At 40.1% G+C, this 16,018-nt stretch overlaps 1 protein-coding gene across 1 annotated transcript in view; it reads left to right on the forward strand.

Moving 5' to 3' along the window:
- The window catches only part of LOC126469835 (mitochondrial-processing peptidase subunit alpha), a 117,290-nt gene that overhangs the window by 35,599 nt on the left and 65,673 nt on the right, over positions 1–16,018 (forward strand). Inside the window, exons 4-5 of the mRNA XM_050097130.1 lie at positions 1,561–1,643; positions 10,590–10,692. Of these exons, the coding sequence (XP_049953087.1) occupies positions 1,561–1,643; positions 10,590–10,692 (186 nt within the window). The remainder of the gene's footprint in view (positions 1–1,560; positions 1,644–10,589; positions 10,693–16,018) is intronic.

Consider the following 16,018-nt stretch of genomic DNA (forward strand, 5'->3'; position numbering starts at 1 on the left):
ATTTCATTGCTGACACAATTTTCCAAAATTTTTGAGAAGATTGTGTATTCTAGAATAGTATGTCATCTGAGCAACAATAATATCCTCAGCAAGTCACAGTTTGTGTTTCAGAAGAGTTGTCTTCTGAGAATGCCATTTGCATGTTCACTCACAAAATTTTACATGCATTGAATATTAAAATAGTGCTGGATATTATTTTCTGTGACCTATCTAAGGCATTTGAGTGTATGAATCACAGTATGCACCTAGATACATGGAAAATGTCTGGGAGGATTTGGCACAGTGAGTGAAATCAAACACTCAGCATCCTTGCAATTTGGTAGCTATGAGATATCATCAATGAGTGGCTTCAGCTGCATATGGCATGTTGACGAAACATGAATACTCTTGTCCTTGGCAAATTGAGGCAAGTCTCAAGGCTGGAGGTGGTTTTGTATGGCATTAGCATGATGTCTTGTGGGGTGACAAATTATTTGCCCAGTGTCTGTTAGTATCTGTTAGTTTCAAGTGGCAGCAGTGTGTACAGTCTGCAAGATGTTTTTGAACTAACACTTCTGATATAAACTTTGACCTTCAACCAGCCACACACGAATGAATATGGTACTGAATTATTTCTCAAATGGTTTTATTTTAAATGGGATTGTTTTCTGCTGTAACTGTGATTGATGTAACAGCCACTGTGAGGAACCCTACTGTGTTTCCGGTCTGCACAGTGCAACTTGTTAGCTACATATTATGGTTAGAAGGGTGAAGAAGTGTGTGGAGAACACTCATAAAGCTCTGACTGAGAAATATGACTGTTGGTTTTAACTATGCTCATCACGCTGTATTGCTACCAGAATTACAGAGTCACTGTACTTAGCTGTAAAACTGACAGGTATCTAGGAAATGTTGGTTTTCTTTTAATTGTTTAAAGGTTCATATGAAAAGCTAATTTGGCATCTGTATCAGAGACATGAAAGTAAGAATGTGCCTCAAGTGCCAAGGCAGTTTGTCCTAAGTTCATTGTATTACCAATGCTGAAGTTCAGCAGCTGCCCCATTTAATTTCCAATTGGAAAGTGCATTTACCATTGAAACAAATCTTATCTAGAATGTTAAAAGCATATGATCTAAAAATCTATTGCCTGTTTCTCCCAAGTAAACTTTTGCATCTGGATGTCTCTTCCCCCCTCTCCGATGTGTGTGTGTGTGTGTGTGTGTGTGTGTAAAAAAAAAATCTGTGTATGAAGTTGTGTTAGCTGAAGATTCCAACAGAACAAAGCAGTTGCAACACTTTAAAGATATTGTGTCACTAGTATTGAGACTTGTATTGTGGCTGAAATGTCTTGAAACAGATAATGCAGTATATAAATATGTTTACTTTTGTCTTGTGTGAAATTAGCCCAACCTTACATGATAAGTGTGCAAAGACACACACACACACACACACACACACACACACACACACACACACACTCTCTCTTAACACTGGATTTCCAGCCCTCCCCCAAATAGTGATGTTTTACTTTTTGTAATTTGTGTAGTCTCATATATAACTTTGTTTTTCTTTCCGTTCCAGAGGACACTTGCTTATGACAGTAAAGACAGTATTTTATTGGACTTGGAGAGGTACGGAGGAATATGTGACTGTCAGGCTGACAGGTTAGTTTTTGTTAGAAATAACATTACAGTGGTTCATACATTAATTAGCAACTGATGTGGAAATAGTTCCCATTTTTGAGAGAGGAAGTCTTATTAGCTTGGTGGAAGCAGTTATTTTGCCTTGCATATGACTATGTTGTCATCAGATTTTGCACTAGTTGTCTGAGTGGTAGTTGTACAAAGGGCAATTAAGGCACAATGTTTTAGTACAGTCAATTGTAGACATTGTCAAGGACAGATACAGGGGCAATTCCATGTTCAAAACTGTTTACTCATTTGGCTTTCCATGTGCCATCATGTCCTTAGATTACTTTGCTAGAGTATTGTGGTCAGGATCAGTATGTTATGGGTACAATGACTGCCAGTGGATAGCATGGAATTCAATAACAGTTAAATGGGGTATAATGTAGAAAAGAGCTTCACAGCAGATGTGCTCGGTAAGCAGACAGGGAGTGAAAGACTGCAAGCAGCAAGCACTGTACCCCTCCATCATCACAGGGAATAGGTTGGAGACTTGTGTAAATAAGAAAATTGATCCTGAGGCAAATGCCTGAAGAAACCTAGAATGGCTTTATGTTGTCTGTCACTTTGCAGATACTTCAAGCTGCATATCAGTGCAAATTGGTACTCGGAGATTTTTTGTTTTCCCAGTCAGTTGCGCTACGAATCCTGATTGTGTCCTGATTTGTTTCACCAAGCGGGGTAGCACAGTGGTTAGCACACTGGACTCACATTCAGGAAGATGACGGTTGAAACCTGTGTCCAAACATCCTGATTCAGGTTTTCCATGATTTCCCTAAATTGCTTAATGCAAATGCAGGGATGGTTCTTGCAAAAAAGCATGGCCACTTTCCTTCCCTGATCTGAGCTAGTGCTCCGTCTCTGATGACCTCTTTGTTGACAGGATGTTAAACACTAATCTCCAGTTCTTGGTTTGTTTCCCCAACATGACCGGTGCTCCACCTGTAGGCACATAAACTAATAAATTCCTTGACAAATGTACATTTTCTACACTTTCTTTAATGCTGGTAAGAATATCACATCCAGCTTTGTGGTTGTGATATCTACACATTCGTAGAGCCCTAATGAATGTGCAATGAAACCTTCACAGAGAGTTTGCAAGGTGGCTCTGGAAGGCATCTATTGTAACCTGTGTGGAACACATGATTGTCACATTTGATAAGGGCGCATAGTGAAAATTCTACATGAAGTGTACATAAATGTTCAACTGCAACTACCAAGTATTCTATTATTAAATCACTATCTGTGAAAGGATGCAAAGACTTCACTAAAAATAGTGCAATTTTGTAGCTCATCCAAACAGCACTCACTTGATTTTCCTCACTTTTCTTCCTCCACTTCTGAGAGCTTCCTTTTTTAAGTTTTAAAACCTCTTGTACACTTTCACATCATTCATATTTTTCGTTTCCGTATTCTCTGGTGTGGTAAGACATGTAGTGCCTCTGTAAATTTAACTTCCTGAAACTATCTGGTGTCTTATAATACACTGAACATTTTGGAAACCCACCTTTTTGTGTGAAACACTAAGATTACTTGCCCTGCAGATTCAAATGCAAAGAAATTCTTGATGTTACACAGTTATGATTGTTACTAAGAGCTAGCATAGATCATCACTCACCAGTTCATTGCTGGACAACAGGTAAGCACTCGCACAGGACCATCAGAAGCCACCATCTCACAGAAGTAATTATCTTTTCCTTTACATCACCCTACTCTCTCTTTGATTGAATCCATTTGGGATCCTGCTGAGAGATATGGGTAATTTGCAACCTTTTCAGAGCGGTGTACACCAGCCGTGACTGACCATAAAGTGGTCGTGGATCATCATGGCTCCCTGCTGCTTCCTGTGAATCCTTGACATGAGAAGCTATTACTATCTTCCAGTCAATTGGAGGATCTACACACATCTGTGTAGGTTCATCTATTGCAGTTGCCTGATAGTGTACAACTAAGTTCAGGAATTTCACTTGCAAATTCAGGAAGAGTGGAGTTCAAATATCTGTCTGACCTTCTCTACTTCGGTTTTCCTAACCTGAGCAGGTGAATACCAGGCTGATTCTCTTTAAAAAGACAAAGCTGATTTTCCCTACACCCTGTTGTATCCTAAAATGTGCTCTGTATCTATTTGAGCTTGTGCTTTGTTTCCAGCAACCATATTGCTAACGCAATGTTAAATCATAATCTTCCTTCTGTTCTTCTGACAGTATGCAAAGGATAGTACAAAATCTTTTCAGCATAGAATTGTTTGATTTACCTTTTAAAAAGAATTTCTGTTACAATCAGCGCCATCTTTTCGTTCTCTAAGGCCATCAGACCATTTTTGATTCAACAAAGTTTTCATTTGTGAAAAGAAGATTGGCATATAAGGAAGGCATTCAAGTAATTTGAAGTTTTTGGCTAATTGGCTGGAGTGCTGTGGTGATGAAAGAACTAACTAATGTGATCCCAGATGATTTCAAGCACCTCTAAGACTTGAGACAGAATTTGTTTTGTGTCCTAGTCTCCCCCCCCCCCTCTCCCCCCCCCCCCTTTCAGACCTCTCTCCCCATGGCTTTTCAGTTGGCCATCACAATCTTGAGCCCTTGGCTTCTGGAGAAGAAAACGAATGCCACAACCCATTTTTTGATAGACCAAGATTTTTATTTAATTTTTGGCTATATGAGTGCACTTTGATCATCAGACATCATTTGTTTTGTGAATGATTGTGACATTGATGATAAGAAACCAAAATGATACCCACCTAGAAAAAAGCTTTTGCCTTTAATGTTGTGTTGCAGAATGATGTGGACTGTGAGGACTGACAGGTCCAAAGATTCCTATTTTCAGTGGTGTGCCACCCAAGTCTTTAATGGCTTGTGAACTAGGTTATTCTGAGTACCTGTTAAGCTCATTGAACTCACCAAATATGATTGGCTGATGCAGGCATTTTTTTATGAGCTTTAAAGACATTCATCCAAAGCCCTGATCCACTGTCAGTCCTTGGGAAAAATTGTATAGCAAAACTGTTCACAAAACTTCTTAGTTCCATACCAGTATCCCTTGCAGATAACTGGCCAAGAGCTATGGAAAATCATAAGAAGCTTGACCTGTAGTTGACTATGAATGGACAGGACCAAACATGCACATAGAGAATGGGGTGTGATTTTTTCCATGTGGTGCCTCACACCACAATACTATACAGTACCCTGTGATTAGTGTGTAGAAAAAATAGCACTACTATTGTGTAGCTGAATAATAAATTGTTTGGCCTTTAAGATGCTCAGCATTGTTGAGGCAATCTGTCAAAATGTTTATGATCCAAGAAATATTTCTTAATGTTTGATTGTACTTTCACCAGCTCTTGACATTAATACGGCTTTTCCACCTGCTACTCTTCATGTTAATGCAGAGTTCCTATCGTGTTTGTTGTCCACTCCAGTTACTTTTATTCAGCTTCCTTGATATTGCAGTATACGTCCCAGGAATCTTCTGTTTTTTGTAATGGGAGTATTCCACGAAGTTTTACATCATTCAATGTTCAAGACTTTTCATGGCCATCTCATGTAATATGTCTGTAACTTGCTCTTACAGTAGATTTCACGTGACTCTCTTTTTGTTTCCCTGTATTGATATGTGTATATGTGTAATGTTCATAATACAAAAACAGTTGATTTTGGGAGCACTATTATGAATTTATTTTGAATTAATGATTTTGTCATGAAGTGAAATAGGCCATGATTTCATTGTAAAAATTTGAAACATATCAACTCTGCTCTATTCCAATGTGGCATAGCAGTGAAAAGCCATCATGGAGTGAAAATAATTCAAGCTAGAAATATATCATTAATCATATTATAGGGGAATTAGAAGAAACAAAGAAAGCAAATATTACAAAACTGTAACTTTTTTAGGTATTTAATTTTGCAATTGAATTAAAAACCTGTTTTATTGTGCAAGTTACATAAACACTATCATAAGATGAAATGACTGATGCCCTTACTAATTTAATCCTAGATCTCAAAGCCTAAGGGCAGATATGACAAGAGTTTTGTTGCCAGTGGCAGGTAGTTCTTTTCCTTGCAATGGTGACTTTTTAGTTAGGGACACCTTGTGTGGCTACTCAAAGGTGTGTTTGTAGACTGGTAGTTTCTAGCCTCTTTGTCATCCAGGATTTAGCAAGTTCTTCACCCAGGCATGTAAGAAAGTCTTTTCTTGGCAATATGTTGGCTCTCTGCTGCTGATTATTGTGGGTTTGGATAACCAAAGCATTCACACACCAAGTATTTATCAAGCCATAAAACACACATAGTGGCCGTCTTCTGATCTTCTGACTACATGAATAGGTGCTGCACATTTGTTCCAGCATGTCTACTCCAAATTTGGTGGAATTTTAATCCTCTGTTATGTGTAGTTTCTTACTAATACCACAGATAGTGAACTGATAATGAACAGTTTGCAGCAGGACAACTATTGTATTTGATTTTGCTGTATGTGAAACTGTTTTTTTTTCTTTATCAAAGCAAAACATACACATACTTACGCTTCTGTTTTTTGTGAACAGTAGCTCAGGGAGTATTTCAGATTTGTTGGCATGAGTGGTGCCAGCCAGTGTAAGTTTATACTTCAAAAGATCATCTGCCAGTTTCAATGAGGTAAAACAGTTGTCTACTATGATGTTTGTATTTAAGCCTAAGAGAGACTTTGTCATTTCCTTTACATAAAATTTACAAAGAGTCATCCCATTTGGCTCTGTGCATTTTCCTAAAGAGACACGTCTACTTTGTTTTTGTGTGATGGCCATTACTATTTTGATCCCATGTTTATTTGGGTTATTTGGGATACGCATGCGGAAAGGACATTGTCCACAAATACCCAGCAGTTGCATATCTATGATAACAAATGAGCCTGGTTCTGCAGTTATGAATCAACTGTTCCCAAGTTTTGTGTATTGGTGCGAAATAATCATTTTCTCTTGTAGCTTGACAAGTTTCTTTGTTGTCAAATCTCAAATAAGACAAATATGAAAACTTGATATACTATCAAGTGGAGAAAACCTGTAACAACTGATAAAATTCTATCCAGCTTCCAGGTGCATCAAATGATTTAAAATCCATGTGCTGTTGGCTGAGGAGTACTCGGCTGAAAAAATCTCGAGACGATTTTATTAGTACATATTGCCATGAGACTATGCATTCGTGTGCACCTGGATCATTATAATGTCTCTATTTACAGTTTACTGTCACCAGTTTTCACAGTGGTCTTTGGTTTTATTCAGTTTCAAAACATCTTTAGATTAAGAGTAGTTGCAGAGCATCCAGTCCCTTTCAGGTACTGTAGACAATGTCCATAAGTCACTAAGGGGTAGTGATTCAGCACTTGTGACAATCTTAAACTCTAAAATTTTCATTTTTCTTGTTCAGTCCTTTCAAAATAATCTGTCTGACAAAAAAGTGAATCACTCAGAAGTGGATGTCAGTGCAATTTCGTACACAACAAAGGTAGATATGTAAATGATTATAGAGTTGAAATTTTTGGTAACAGGTACCTTGGCCACCAGAGTGCAGTAGTGTTGTCCATGTTTAGTGTTATTACCAGGCCTGGTATTGTAGATAAGGAGTTTGAACATCATCAGATGTTGAGTGATCACTGTGAAAGACATGGGGGTGTTGTGTACTTGTGTGAGACAGTGTTATCAGCACCTGACAGTTTTAAAGTGTCCTCATTGTGAGTCTCCATTTGAATGGCTTTTGGAAATCATGTAATATCCGGATTTGTGGGTCATTTTGATGTGATAGTGGCCCAATGTTGGACTGCCCAGGAACTTGAGGGAAGGCATACTATCATTGTCCAGGTTCTGCTCGACCACATCTGACCACATAACGGGAGGATCGCTATGTTGTGCACCAAGCACTTCATAAAACCTTTACATCTGCACCTGCCATCTGAGAACAAATAATTGACTTTTTATGCAATTATTTGTGTCATCCCATGCTTGTGGCTGGCTGCTTGAATATCTCCCTCTTGAGTTGGCTACTTCTGTGTTACAAGTCCGCAACTTGTGGTTTAGTGGCTAGCATTGCCGCCTCTGGACCACGGGATCCTGGGTTTGTTTCGCGGCCAGGTTGGGGATATTCTCTGCCCAGGGACTGGGTGCTTTCATCGTCATCATCATCATCATTTGTGAAAGTGGATTGTGAAAAAATTGGGACTTTGTATGGGCACTAATGACCATGCAGTTGAGTGCCCCACAAACCAAACATCATCATCATCTGTGTACAACATTTGTGATATGGGGATATGCGTGTATTGAATTGCGACCAACACAGAATTTGGTGCTCCATTCCACAATGGTGGTTTTTGACAGATATGATGCCCCTTGCACATTCTTCGTTAGGGAATTACTATCCCATTCATAGGCTGCCATTAACACCACAATGCAAATGACTGTGATTGGAGTGGTGCCGTGACCAGGAAAAATGGACAGCTATTGAATGGTGTTGCATTGAGTTCAGTGATAAATCACAGTTGTGCTCTACCTGGATGACCACCTTCGGTGAGTACGGTGGTGAACTTTGGAAAGGTCCCATTCTTCTAATGTTTTGGAAAGGAACAACATTGTTACTTCTGCTGTCAGGGTGTGGTGAGCCATTGTGTATAATTTGAGATCATGGCTGGTAGTGGTTGGGGAAACTCTTGACAGCACAACAGTATGTCATAATCATCGTGCATCTTCGTGTGTTACCTCTGATGCAACAGCAGTATGATGTTATTTTTCAACAGGTCAGTGCACACTCAGACATAGCATGTGTGTATGTGCACTGTCTGCATGATGTTGAGGTACTCCCATGGCCAGCAAGATCCCCAGATCTGTCCGTAATAGAACGTGTGGGACCAGCTTGGACATCAACTCCCTCCTAGTACCAGTGTCCTGGGTATCAAGGACCAGTTATAACATTTGTGGGCCAGCTTGGCTTAGGAGAGGACACAATGGCTATAAGATGCTGTTTGCAACTGAATTAGCCTAAGCTTTGAGGCCAGGGGAGTGGTGGTACAATGTCACTTGTAAGATGGCTCATACTGCCAAGTTATTTGTAAACTTCACTTGATTTTGTAATCACTAAAATAATGTCACATACCCTCGCAACCCATTAAGTTTCATTTTGTTTTCTCCTCACCTCCTAGGCGCTTCACATCTTTTGTCAGGCAGTGTAAATATAAGGAGCAATCAGAAAGTTTCTGTTTGAAGGCTGTGCTGTTCAGAATTGGTATGCCAATCAGGCAAAATCACCATGAGCATTAAGGCAATCATCCCACTTAAACACCAGATTGGAAATACCCATTTGGTAAAACACAGTGTCCTGCTGTGTTTAGAAATCCATAACTGTCTGCTGCACGTCCTCATCTGACAGGAATCGTCGACCCTTCAAGGCCTTTTTTAAGTGACCAAAGGCATGATAATGGCTTGGAGGTGGGGAGATCAGGACTATAGGGCGAGTGCTCCAGTGTCTCCCACTTGCATTGGCATAACTTCTGCATTACGGCATTTATGATACGGGGACCTGCATGTGTCGAATCGTGGTCGGCACAGGACTTGGCTGGTGCACATTCCACAATGGTGGTTTTCTACAGATGTGATGCCCCATGCACATTCTCTATTCTCTGACAGATGTCTACTGGTGTTTGTCCTTTGGGAGCCAAGAAAAGAATAACAGCATGTTGGTCCTGTTTGGCTGCATTTGGTAATAACTTTGCCATAGTACATGTTCTCACATATACTGCACATACGTCAGAAAGACACGAATGCCACACTATTCCGTTGCCTGCATGTCAGTGTCTATATAAATGAATTGTAGCCATGGTACATTGCATATATGCTGCAGGGACGCCCTCCGGCAGAAACTTTTTGATTGCCACATATAGAAATGATTTCCATTTTTTCATAATTGGAGGGGATGCTTTTCCAGAAGTTCCATATCCCATCACAATTTGAGGCATCAAAATCAAACTGTTGCCCATGTCATTCTTTGCTATATTCTGTGTTAGCAAAATTGCAATGCACTTCATGCAATACAATATCTCTCTATGTTGGAAGTGGTGTGACTGTTTGTCTCATCTCTACCACTTTGTTGACAGGAGGGACTTCCCAAAAAATGGCAGGTGGCTAAGCAATTCTGTGTGAAGTGAAAAAAAATTATTTGTACTATGATCTTATTAGCTGTACTCTCCAGCTGAGTTAGACCACTGCACGCACTCCCTCTAGCCAACAGTATCCCCTTCCTCTGTCTGTCAACACCTCCTAATCCACCCATCATCATCATCATCATCATCGAGCACCACCCAAATCACCGCTCTGTTGCTCATTTGTTACATTCTTCAGCTGAGCACCATCTGCCTCTCCCTCTCACATTCCTATCCTGCACGTGTGCTGTCTCGCTCTGAACTGCCAGATATGTCTCCCCAACCCCTCCACCATTTCCTGCCTCTTTCTCCTGTGCTCCTCCCCCCCCCCCCTTCCCCCCCACCCCAACCCCCCACCACAACCCCTCACCCCAGTCAACCTGCCAAACTGAAATTCTGGCATTTTCTGTCCAGCTGGCACAGTGTAGCTGCACATTGTGTGTGTGTGTGTGTGTGTGTGTGTGTGTGTGTGTGTGTGTCACATTTCCTGAACTACAGAAAGTCCGTTAACAGCAGTCGATCAGTTCTTAAAACTACTTACGAATTTTGGAATGAATGTTATTTAAAATTGTGGATAGTTTCTTTCCCTTCATTGATGTTCCGAGTATAAAGTTTTGCTAAAGCCTAGAATCAGTCTGAAGTAGGATGGTCTAGAACTGATAAAAACTAAAAAGCAAAGAGGAACAGGCTAAATTAGCAAGGAGCACAGTACTACTACAGCGCAACTGAAGAATTGAAATACTCTGTAATCATTTTATGTGTTTTTAGGGACTTTATCCTGTATGCTGTTTCTGCAGAAAGCCAATCTGTAGATCCTGTTACTCGAATATTGGCTGAAACAGTAGTTCGTGCGAAGATCACAGAAACTGAGGTAATAATATTTTTTAGCACACAGTTCACTATTAGTCTGCTATTTTATATTTTAGATTAGTCTAACATAGCCGTCCGTAACTTCTGCTCTTGCTTCATGTCACGGCTTCCTGTAATTCTTGTAGATCATTTCAAACTGTGCATGTTCATTACAGATAGGGGCCAGGAAAATTTTGCGTAAATGATCAAGCAAAAGCTAACATGAAATCTTTGATTATTTGTGATGATGTAATGTGAAATTGCTGGTTTTTGCAGAATTCCACAAAATTTAGCACTTCTCCTATTCCTGTGTAAAAATGTTATGAATCTGAAGGCAGCAGTTTATTAACACTGATAACTAATAATTATTGAATATTGAAATTTGATTTTAACTTTTTTCTCAACTATGAGAATTGTATATAATTTCGAAGTAACACTTGATGTCCTGTGTTAAGAATTGTGGCTTTAGATGTGACATCAAATGAACTACATTCCAGTAACAGTTTTAGCCACTGACATGACTTTCCCGACACTTTTGCACAACTAGTCGTACAAAAAATGATGCATTCTTGTGATATCTTTAATGCAGTGCATTGGTTAAACTAGATATTTTCATAATACGCAAGTATAAATACAAAGAACATCGAATACAGCACCTCAGTTTTGCACAGTTTTTCGTATTAGCACAGCATCCGACATCTTTTAACATAACATTAGCTGTGGCCTATGAATAAATCACTATCTCATCACAAACTTCATTCACAAAATAGTAAAAATGATATTGATCTAAATCTTCACACTGTTTTGTTTTATTGGAAGAAACACATGTGCAGAACATTGAGTGTCCTGTGAATGGCTGATGGAAGAAACACAGATTGGTTCGATGTTGATTTGTGAAGCTAAAGTGCTGTATTTGCTGATTTTTGTGTTTATACTTTTGTACTAGAAACTTTGCAGTTTCATTTGTGCACCATATTAAACATCTCTTTAAAGTGAGCCATTTTTGATATGATTTCTTGGGCAAAAACATTGGGAAATCTGACATCGCCAGATAAAACATTACCGGTATTCCAAGTTAAAAGTGAAGATTGCTTCAGTACTGTGGGAAAATGATTTTTTTGTGAATGAACCACTAAACTTAGTAGAAATATGAAGGGTCTAATACTTCAGGCACTAGTGAAGGAAACACGGAAATGCACTGTGTTGCACCTTCAAATTAGGCTAGCAACTCCATAGCTCCATGAATTATGTCAGTGTTAACAGCTCTTGTTTCAACTGGGATGACGATGATCTCTTATTAATGCTGACATGGTAAAAAGTCTGTTGTGTGCCTAGAATGGCAAGTTTCAACTGTGTAAGATATTATGAAGGGATACAGACCCCTTCATAATTTAGTGGAAAACAGCTTCCATGCCAGCAGAATATGTGAACATGGTGAAATGTCTGGTGGTGTGCTGAAAGCAGTTTGTCTTCCGTATTCAAATTTCGGCTCCAAGTGCCTCCTTTCTCAGCATAGCAAAGTACTGAAGGATTGGTGGTATAAAGTTTCTGAAGAGAACTTTGAAGTTATGACAATGCTTTCTTTTGAAAAACTTTGAACAATGTATAGGCGGAAAGTATTTTTACTTTAATTAAATAGAGTTAATCGAATCAATAAAAATAATTTCTTTTTTAATAACGTACATAAATGTGCTTTGTGATGTCAGTAAATTAAACTTATAGGTATATTTTCATTCTTAACATAACACTGAAAAACAATGAAATAAGAGAAAAATAAGAACATACACTACGTGAAAAATAAGCCATCAGAAATGAATAGCAAAACAGGCAAAAAATAACATTGAAATTGTCCGTAACATAAAACAACTTTTTCCTGTCCCTAATACAGATTGTGGCTTGTGATCTGTATGGGAAGACAGTTGTTTAAGCTAAATGTGCCAGTTTTGAAAAATCTGCTGACCATGGAATATGTAGTATCTCTCTAGTTTCTGGACTGTGGTTATTTATAAGGACAAGAAACTATTGTGGAGGTTTTAAATTCATTTATGAAATAAATCTCATTCCTCGTTTGGACCTATTCTTTTCTGCTTATTAAAGTGATTTTGTAGACAATACGTAAGCACTAACAAGTGTACATGCTAACTGGAACTAAAGTCATTGTATTGCATTGCATTGATCCTGTTGTTGACAAGAGCAGCTTGGACAAGTGGATTTATAAGTTTGCAGGTGACAGTGATTTTTACGGATACTTATTAAAAATTACAAATAATACACTTCATATATTAAGTATTCATCTACATCTACATTTATACTCCGCAAGCCACCCAACGGTGTGTGGCGGAGGGCACTTTACGTGCCACTGTCATTACCTCCCTTTCCTGTTCCAGTCGCGTATTGTTCGCGGGAAGAACGACTGTCTGAAAGCCTCCGTGCGCGCTCTAATCTCTCTAATTTTACATTCGTGATCTCCTCGGGAGGTATAAGTAGGGGGAAGTAATATATTCGATACCTCATCCAGAAACGCACCCTCTCGAAACCTGGCGAGCAAGCTACACCGCGATGCAGAGCGCCTCTCTTGCAGAGTCTGCCACTTGAGTTTATTAAACATCTCCGTAACGCTATCACGGTTACCAAATAATCCTGTGACGAAACGCGCCGCTCTTCTTTGGATCTTCTCTATCTCCTCCGTCAACCCGATCTGGTACGGATCCCACACTGATGAGCAATACTCAAGTATAGGTCGAACGAGTGTTTTGTAAGCCACCTCCTTTGTTGATGGACTACATTTTCTAAGCACTCTCCCAATGAATCTCAACCTGGTACCCGCCTTACCAACAATTAATTTTATATGATCATTCCACTTCAAATCGTTCCGCACGCATACTCCCAGATATTTTACAGAAGTAACTGCTACCAGTGTTTGTTCCGCTATCATATAATCATACAATAAAGGATCCTTCTTTCTATGTATTCGCAATGCATTACATTTGTCTATGTTAAGGGTCAGTTGCCACTCCCCGCACCAAGTGCCTATCCGCTGCAGATCTTCCTGCATTTCGCTACAATTTTCTAATGCTGCAACTTCTCTGTATACTACAGCATCATCCGCGAAAAGCCGCATGGAACTTCCGACACTATCTACTAGGTCATTTATATATATTGTGAAAAGCAATGGTCCCATAACACTCCCCTGTGGCACGCCAGAGGTTACTTTAACGTCTGTAGACGTCTCTCCATTGATAACAACATGCTGTGTTCTGTTTGCTAAAAACTCTTCAATCCAGCCACACAGCTGGTTTGATATTCCGTAGGCTCTTACTTTGTTTATCAGGCGACAGTGCGGAACTGTATCGAACGCCTTCCGGAAGTCAAGAAAAATAGCATCTACCTGGGAGCCTGTATCTAATATTTTCTGGGTCTCATGAACAAATAAAGCGAGTTGGGTCTCACACGATCGCTGTTTCCGGAATCCATGTTGATTCCTACATAGTAGATTCTGGGTTTCCAAAAACGACATGATACTCGAGCAAAAAACATGTTCTAAAATTCTACAACAGATCGACGTCAGAGATATAGGTCTATAGTTTTGCGCATCTGCTCGACGACCCTTCTTGAAGACTGGGACTATCTGTGCTCTTTTCCAATCATTTGGAACCCTCCGTTCCTCTAGAGACTTGCGGTACACGGTTGTTAGAGGGGGGGCAAGTTCTTTCGCGTGCTCTGTGTAGAATCGAATTGGTATCCCGTCAGGTCCAGTGGACTTTCCTCTATTGAGTGATTCCAGTTGCTTTTCTATTCCTTGGACACTTATTTCGATGTCAGCCATTTTTTCGTTTGTGCGAGGATTTAGAGAAGGAACTGCAGTGCGGTCTTCCTCTGTGAAACAGCTTTGGAAAAAGGTGTTTAGTATTTCAGCTTTACGCGTGTCATCCTCTGTTTCAATGCCATCATCATCCCGTAGTGTCTGGATATGCTGTTTCGAGCCACTTACTGATTTGACGTAAGACCAGAACTTCCTAGGATTTTCTGTCAAGTCGGTACATAGAATTTTACTTTCGAATTCACTGAACGCTTCACGCATAGCCCTCCTTACGCTAACTTTGACATCGTTTAGCTTCTGTTTGTCTGAGAGGTTTTGGCTGCGTTTAAACTTGGAGTGGAGCTCTCTTTGCTTTCGCAGTAGTTTCCTAACTTTGTTGTTGTACCACGGTGGGTTTTTCCCGTCCCTCACAGTTTTACTCGGCACGTACCTGTCTAAAACGCATTTTACGATTGCCTTGAACTTTTTCCATAAACACTCAACATTGTCAGTGTCGGAACAGAAATTTTCGTTTTGATCTGTTAGGTAGTCTGAAATCTGCCTTCTATTACTCTTGCTAAACAGATAAACCTTCCTCCCTTTTTTTATATTCCTATTTACTTCCCTATTCAGGGATGCTGCAACGGCCTTATGATCACTGATTCCCTGTTCCGCGCTTACAGAGTCGAAAAGTTCGGGTCTGTTTGTTATCAGTAGGTCCAAGATGTTATTTCCACGAGTCGGTTCTCTGTTTAATTGCTCGAGGTAATTTTCGGATAGTGCACTCAGTATAATGTCACTCGATGCTCTGTCCCTACCACCCATCCTAAACAACTGAGTGTCCCAGTCTATATCTGGTAAATTGAAATCTCCACCTAAGACTATAACATGCTGAGAAAATTTATGTGAAATGTATTCCAAATTTTCTCTCAGTTGTTCTGCCACTTATGCTGCTGAGTCGGGAGGTCGGTGAAAGGAGCCAATTATTAACCTAGTTCGGTTGTTGAGTGTAACCTCCACCCATAATAATTCACAGGAACTATCCACTTCTACTTCACTACAGGATAAACTACTACTAACAGCGACGAACACTCCACCACCGGTTGCATGCAATCTATCCTTTCTAAACACCGTCTGTACCTTTGTAAAAATTTCGGCAGAATTTATCTCTGGCTTAAGCCAGCTTTCTGTACCTATAACGATTTCAGCTTCGGTGCTTTCTATCAGCGCTTGAAGTTCTGGTACTTTACCAACGCAGCTTCGACAGTTGACAATTACAATACCTATTGCTGCTTGGTCCCCGCATGTCCTGACTTTGCCCCGCACCCGTTGAGGCTGTTGCCCTTTCTGTACTTGCCCAAGGCCATCTAACCTAAAAAACCGCCCAGCCCACGCCACACAACCCCTGCTACCCGTGTAGCCGCTTGTTGCGTGTAGTGGACTCCTGACCTATCCAGCGGAACCCGAAACCCCACCACCCTATGGCGCAAGTCGAGGAATCTGCAGCCCACACGGTCGCAGAACCGTCTCAGCCTCTGATTCAGACCCT

This window comes from Schistocerca serialis, chromosome 3, assembly GCF_023864345.2.
Source record: "Schistocerca serialis cubense isolate TAMUIC-IGC-003099 chromosome 3, iqSchSeri2.2, whole genome shotgun sequence".
Taxonomy (NCBI): Eukaryota; Metazoa; Arthropoda; class Insecta; order Orthoptera; family Acrididae; genus Schistocerca; species Schistocerca serialis.